This window comes from Apostichopus japonicus, chromosome 13 (assembly GCF_037975245.1).
Source record: "Apostichopus japonicus isolate 1M-3 chromosome 13, ASM3797524v1, whole genome shotgun sequence".
Taxonomy (NCBI): Eukaryota; Metazoa; Echinodermata; class Holothuroidea; order Aspidochirotida; family Stichopodidae; genus Apostichopus; species Apostichopus japonicus.
Window position 1 is genome coordinate 5,057,270 of NC_092573.1, and position 7,820 is coordinate 5,065,089.

Sequence of the window (7,820 nt, forward strand, 5' to 3'; positions counted from 1 at the left end):
CCTCTTTTCGGTTTCTTCTTTTCTTTGGGATTTTCGTTCCCTTCTCTATGTCTCCCTTATCTCTTTCTCTCCTATTCCCCCTTCTTTTTCTTTCCTCCCCTCTCTCCTTTTTCTATTTTATTTCCTCTCTCCCCTCAACCTTTTTCTCAACCTCTCCCCTCCCTCTCCCCCTCCGTCTCCTTTTTTCTTTCCGTTTTTTCCCTGTTCTTGATTCCATTTCCTCTCTTGGGTTTTTTCTTTTCTTTGGGATATTCGTTCCCTTCTCTCTGTCGCCCTTCTCGCTTTCTCTCCTTTTCCCCCTTCTTTTTTCTTTCCTCCCCCTCTTTCCCTTTTCTCTTTTCTTTCCACCCTCCTCTACCTCCACCCCTGCCTACCCCTCTCTCTCCCTTTTCTTTCCGTTATTTTCCTGTTTCTTATCCTCATTTACTCTCTTGGGTTTTTTCTTTTTTTGGGATTTTCGTTCCCTTCTCTCTGTCTCCCTTATCTCTTTCTCTCCTTTCCCCCTTCTCTCTCTTTTCTCTTTTCTTTCCTCTCCCCCTCTACCTCCACCTCCCTCCCTCCCTCCCCCTCTCTCTCCCATTTCTTTCCGTTTTTTTCCTGTTTTTGATCCTCATTTCCTCCCATGGTTTTTTTTTTCTTTGGGACTTTCGTTCCCTTCTCTCTGTCTCCCTTCTCTCTTTTTCCACATTCTTTTTCTTTCCTCACCCTCTATCCCTTTTCTCTTTCCTTTATCTCCCCCTCTAACTCCACCTCTTTGCCCCCTTCTCTCTCCCCTTTCTCTTTTCTTTGCGTTTTCCTGTTTTTGATCCTCATTTCCTCTCTTGGTTTTTTTTCTTTGAGATTTTCGCACCCTTCTCTCTGAAATGGATGGCGTAAACTCTACCAGTCACTAGACCGATTGGCTTGAAACTTTATGCTTAAGCATGTTATAGGCGAGCTTTCACTGTTTATTCTTAGCTTTCACTCATTTTAAAATAACATGAAACTCGTGCAGGAAATAAAAATGTTAATCCTTTTAACGGTAAAATGTCAAATACGGATTAAATGTTGAACTGACGTGGATGGAATGCAACATGTTTTTGATAAGACTTTCCATGTGATATTTGCCTCGGTAGTTGACGCTAAATGGATCATATCAAATCTGGGATGAGATTTACTCAATCCATGGAATGTCTCGCACTAGATTACATGCCGCATGAATTGTACTTGAAAACTGACGTATTGAAAACAGTTTTCAAGAAAAATTGAAGTAAAAGATGATGAATCATAATCTGTGCTAATAGACTAGCACAGGAATTACACATGTCGATTACACAGGGATATGTAGCTGCGTTTGTGCTGACATTGTTTGGATCATTGAAAGAAGAAATACATAAAAGTTGACCTCTGCGACGCCGGTATTGAACTTGCCCTAGTCTTCGATTCAGCAATTGCAAGGCGTTGATGTATCCCAAATGTAGGAAAGTGTTGAATTCTCTATATTCGAGAAACCGAGTAATGGGCACAAGGAAAATGCTGTCCAGCTTCTAACGAGCAAATCAGACATAACAGAACATCAATGCTGCTGTGGTCTCTTATGACGCTGTATACTTCTTTAAAAAAATCAGCATTAAGCACATGTAACTTCATGTTAAAACAAGAAAGTTTTTCAAAAATTCAGATTTTGTGACGCGTGGCCTGTATTTCCATAACATAGGCCTATGTGATTAAATTCATGTCACTACTCGATCACGTCAGGGTATTTGCATAACTATTCAGCGGAATGGTAAATAGCTTCAACTATTGTTTTCTCGTGCATGACTGTTAGTGGCTGTTTTCTCGGACACACAACTGTCTTCAAGTTTTGCATTAGTATCTTCTGCTTGGTATAATTGGACATGTCTTTGTCTTCTTCAACCTCGGTATATTCATCGAGCGTATCCAAAGCTTCCTTGTTTAGTTTAAGTGAAACTGTAGTGAATTTACCCCCTAAGTCAAGATTTGAGTTTGATGAGGTTATATCCATTGTCACTTCGTCATACTCATCTAGCGGGGTTTTGTATATGGTACTGTCGTATGTGGATGATGAGGTTATATCCATCGTCACTTCGTCATACTCATCTAGCGGGGTTTTGTATTTGGTACTGTCGTATGTGGATGATGAGGTTATATCCATCGTCACTTCGTCATACTCATCTAGCGGGGTTTTGTATTTGGTACTGTCGTATGTGGATGATGAGGTTATATCCATCGTCACTTCGTCATACTCATCTAGTGGGTTTTGTATTTGGTACTGTCGTATGTGGATGATGAGGTTATATCCATCGTCACTTCCTCATACTCATCTAGTGGGTTTTGTATATGGTACTGTCGTATGTGGATGATGAGGTTATATCCATCGTCACTTCGTCATACTCATCTAGCGGGGTTTTGTATTTGGTACTGTCGTATGTGGATGATGAGGTTATATCCATTGTCACTTCGTCATACTCATCTAGCGGGGTTTTGTATTTGGTACTGTCGTATGTGGATGATGAGGTTATATCCATCTTCACTTCGTCATACTCATCTAGCGGGGTTTTGTATATGGTACTGTCGTATGTGGATGATGAGGTTATATCCATCTTCACTTCGTCATACTCACCTAGCGGGGTTTTGTATATGGTACTGTCGTATGTGGATGAATGTTCATTTGTCGAAGTCTTTCTACTTAGTTTGAGCAGGTAGCATGAAACTCCAAAAATGAAAGACAATACAAACATTGCGATAGGACAGATGACGAAAAGGAGAGTCAAATCTGTTTTGTAAACCTGCAAAGTTATTTTACAAAGGTCATCGGATGTGATGCAAATTACGTCACAGTTTTCGTTTTTGTAACTAAAGGTGATAACCAATAAAGGTTTTACTGTTGAAAAAAAGAAAAAGTTAAATAAAAGGAAAAGCAGTTTACAATGGTCTGTATATTAATGAGGCAAATACTTCTGATGGTAGAAACTATTATCTATAAATCTTACTATCGTTTGCAGGCATATACATCGTTGTGTACATAGGCTAAATAGCTATCTGTCGACAGACTATATACATCATTCCCAAGATATCCGATAACCATAAGACAATACCATTTAAGGTACCGTAAACAAATGTTGCAATATCAGAGCCATCCACAATTTGTGGCTCTAAGTAAGGAACTTCAATTGCACACATATCAATAGTTTAATAAAGCAACATTAAACTAGTCTTTTCAATTTTGACTCCGTTTGGTAGATATGGTAGTATATACCTGTCAATGCAGCTTGTAATTTAATATTTTCTTAAATAAGAAGTGCCAACTTGAAATACAAAATGTTAAAGGATAAAGCTAGGCTCATTATTGTACCGACATTTCCTGGAGCAATTACGAGTAAGTAACATTGTAAAACCAGTTTGATGGAGGGCTGGGTAAGATGGGTACTAAGATTAGTATCAGATGCCCGTTGATCAAGTTACTAGCCTTTATAACCATCACACCAATAGGAAAATATTAATTGTAAGAAAAGGAAAGGACAGAAAAGATAAGAAAGAAAAACAAATACCCATTTTGCCTGATGTAAGTTTGGTACGGTTACAGTTTTCTGTTAAGTTCGGGTGATAGTATTCCAATGTGTTAGCTTCGGTACATCTCATCTGTAAATAAAGCGTCCACGTTGTAAATCTAAATCATCTTCAATTTATTTATCATTTAACTTTCTCAGCCTTGAATTTTCTTTCTCCATGATCATGTTGCACTATAAATATATAAACACACACAAGTGGAAAAGACGCTTATCAAAAGGAAGAAACAAAATGCACAAGAAAGGTTAGAAACAGTTCTAATAGGTTAGGATATTGAAATGATATAAAACACATCAGCCAGCTGTCCATATATTATCCTACGCTGTAAAAATAATACATTACAGTTACCAACGAAAGAAGTTCATAGCCGGTTTTATTATTTTATTTTCGTCTCGTTTCCGTTTCTGTCAAGTAGTCAAGTTACTGAATGGTGCACGGTCAGCTTATAGCGCCATTTTTTGAACCCAGGTTTCTACATAACAATGACTACAAAGGACTTGCGATATCTCGCGAACATTAGCGGCAATATCATAAACCATAATTAATAAAGCTCCGTTACATGTTAATAAACATTTATTAAGATGAAACGAAACCTCCGTTGCGGCTAAGCCTTAAATGGCGATCGAAGATCTTTTCTATTGACAGCAACAGCAAGCAGAAAATAGTTTGAGTATGCACGTTCTGATTATAACTTATTTATGCAGGGTTCGATGAAACACTCCAAATGCTATAACAAGGCCGCTTTGCTCATTTTGCTCTAGTCTGGTCGTAAATGTTAACAAATAGAATACATGACACAAAGTGACTGTAAAACTAAAACAGAATAATAGCCACTTTCGAGAATATCTTTGCAACCTGCTTCCTTGCTATTCTGTACTACTGCAAAGCCTTCTTCTGGATCTCTTGAGGCAGAAATTAAAATAACATTTGTACCGGTTTATTATTGATGTGAAAGTCCCAAAACCATTTCAAATTACCTTTTCATTAGTCACTACGCTGCGAATGATTCTTGTCGAAACATGACTACACGACCTATACGCTTACACTATTTGTGTACAGCCTATTCCACCAATTTCAAGCTTGCCCCCTGACTGCCCCCCCCCCCCCATCCCCCATGTTACAAGTTCCAGAGGCTTTTGGCTCATAATACCCATCACGTAACAGTGATATTTACATTACAAAGTACTTCAGAATAACTCCTCTTTCTGACTGGTTTATCTGAACTCTAAACATTACTAGGAGCACCAAAACATATCTGAAGCCGCTCGTCTCTACTATACTTTTCTCCTCATTGTCAGTACCTTCCCCACCCTACCCACCCCACCAGAAATAGCCTAGCCTCATACACCTCAGTTCACATCCCGGTGGAATTCTTCGAGATGCCTTCGAATTGTCTATCTGTGAAGAACATTCAGATTTAAATAATTACAGCGTGGGAAAGCGGCAGTATAAAATTATATTGATTGATTTGAAATATAATATCCAAATTCTTTAATACGGCCGGGGTCATGTCAGAATTGCACATTTGTGCATTATTGTGATGAACCTCCAAAGGTGTGATTTACGGTAAGGAAACATCAAAGTATATATTTTTTTAAACGTGCAAAAAGTGCGCAATCGAACGCACGTTGCCTCTTTTGTTCGGCGAGGTTCTCGCACGGATTAACTTACGACTAACTAACCTATGAAACGAGTTGGCTACTGCCCCCAAATGCAATAAGGAACACAAGTAGGATCATTATATCGGTATTTGCTGTACTGGAAATAATACAATTAATGTATTAAGATCAAAATCTGCTATAGTAACGACAGTTAGCCGTATATTAGAGAAAATCCCAGCAACAGAAAAACGTAGGTAATTTAACGGAATTGGATAAATGCGCTTTCTTTAGTGACAGACTTCCCTATATCTTTAAATCATTCATTTTTTTCTCGTTGACAGAAAGTGAAAAGTTCGGTTATATTATTTGAATTGTTGTCCCAGCATTCAAGCAAACCGTCACTAGCCCTCGTTCGTCCACGTATTAGCTACATGAATACTCAGAGTTGTCTTTATTCTTATCGACTTGAATTGTTTTTACCAAATAACTTAAAAAGCCCTCTCCCACGAATATCCGTATTGGCATGTTTTCTCTTTTACAATAACCGGCCGGCGTATGTATATTAACAATCACTCATCAACAAGCCTATCAACTGCTGAAATATTGTAATAAAATAAAATATTGTAATTTTTCTTTTCTATGGAGATAAATTTCAGATTTACAGGTATGTATATATTTTAAATTTTAGTCAAACGTCTTTAATAAGTTGATGAACGTCTACCAACACTTTTCAAATATTTAATAATGACTAAACAAAAGACCAGTTGTGTTGCTCATTACAGTCGTGAAAATTAACATCCATCAACACATTCATCTTGCAAATGATGTTCAATCTTTTCATCTCTTTTCAATGTTTTTCGCAATTGATCATGTCGTAATACTAGCGTTTAAATTATAACACCTATTACCTGAACTGGATTAGAGCAAATGATGTATGAGTTCACGGTTGAAATAATCCAACACGCTTCCTATGTAAAGGCAAATGTTAATTATGAGATTTGATGTCACTTTTTCTTATTTCTTTAAAGTTAAAAAACAACTATAATAGAAATATGCTGATCAGTGCATGATATTTAAGCAGAAAATAAGGCTACTTAGGGATGGGAGAGGAGGTCGGTACGGGAAATGATATTCTTAAAATGATATTCTTGCTTTGGTAAAATGTATTCCACACAACTAGATTGTTAATGATAGAGCTTACCCAACATAGCCCATTGTTTCCGAGTACGCAGTGTCATAAATATCTGTATCCTATATTGGTAACACGACTATTGTTAGCTGAAATATGTGAGCATCACAAACCTCAAGATAAAGGTCATAGCTAGGGTTGATTTTTCTTGAATGTTACAACTTACCTGATATGTAGCTTGATTTGTCAATGCGCAGTGCAATTCACCAGTTAGAGGTTCTATTGTAGAGTCCCTTGTCGTAGGTCCTGTCGTCATTATAAAAGAGGTAGTCCGTGTCTCCTCTTCACCCTCATTTATCTCCTCTTTCTCGTCTTCATCCTCCAATTCAGAGTTATCTTCACTAATTGTCAAATTGAAGCAACAGATCCATTGTATCTTCAAATCCTGCCCTTCGTATCCGCATTGATATATCATAGAATCATTTATAGTGAGATTATATACAGTTAACACTAAATCACCTTTTAGACTGCGTAACCTACGATCATATTTCATATTGTCTTTTAAGTGTTTTAAGTTTTCTTCTCTACAAGCAGTTTTGGATTTAGTTAAGTTTACCGGCAGCTTGCACTTCATTGTAGCATCTTGGCCAATCTGGTGATTCAAATCAGTAACAGTTGTATTGAAATCACATTCCGAATGGACTGATTCAAGAGATGAACAATTCACAAGTACAAAGATGATGAAAGATAACTTGATTTGAAAACAAGCACCCCAACCGAAATCAGATGAGAAAAATTGTTCCAATTGAAATCCGCAACTAACACCCATAATGGAAGCATGTACGCCACAACATTAGTAAATTAGAAAAATGAAACTCTTGAGAAATTACTCAAAAGATGAAATAATATAACTACTCGACATGTTTGACGCAAGTTTACTTGTTGACTTTGTTTATCCAACTGCGAAACTTGTAGTGGCAAGGCGTTATATTGATTTTTATGGCCGGAGCGAGTTCCTTGCAATGATTAAATAGCAAAGTGATGCTTGGAAGAAGTACGTCCTCCTGTACATAGGCATATGTCAGTACACTGTGACTTAATGCAGACTATATCATGAAGCAATGTTATTAGCACATAGTGAAGAAATATCAGTAACCGCTAGCTCATTATGAACGGAAGTCAGGAATAGCTATAGCTCAAACAAATACATGCATTTATGTGTATCCAATAACACTTACTAGTTTCATTTTGATATTTTCAAGATGGTAGGTCGTGTGTATGCATATATCGTATGCGGGACAACCATCGGCAGAGGAACTCGATCGTTTACGTTACAATGTCGTTACAATGTTATAAGCACATAATGAAGAAGTCAGGAATAGCTATAGCTAAAACAATTAATGCATTTTTGTGTAAACAATAGCACTTACTAGTTTCATTTTGATATTTTCAAGATGGTAGGTCGTGTGTATGTATATATCGTATGCGGGACAACCATCGGCAGAGGAACTCGATCGTTT

The 7,820-nt window shown here is 37.4% G+C and overlaps 1 protein-coding gene across 2 annotated transcripts in view; it reads right to left on the minus strand.

Moving 5' to 3' along the window:
- Nucleotides 1-7,535, minus strand: part of LOC139978549 (uncharacterized) — a 29,756-nt gene extending 22,221 nt beyond the window's left edge. The window contains exons 1-3 of one of the 2 annotated variants that reach the window (XM_071988853.1): nucleotides 6,527-7,535; nucleotides 3,552-3,642; nucleotides 749-2,884 (exon numbers count right to left, since the gene is read on the minus strand). In XM_071988853.1, the coding sequence (XP_071844954.1) occupies nucleotides 2,325-2,884; nucleotides 3,552-3,642; nucleotides 6,527-7,129 (1,254 nt within the window). In that variant the 5' untranslated portion in view covers nucleotides 7,130-7,535 and the 3' untranslated portion in view covers nucleotides 749-2,324. Of the gene's footprint in view, nucleotides 1-748; nucleotides 2,885-3,551; nucleotides 3,643-6,526 lie in introns of those variants that run through there. The other variant, XM_071988852.1, reaches the window with a different exon arrangement.
- Nucleotides 7,536-7,820: the final 285 nt, after the last annotated feature.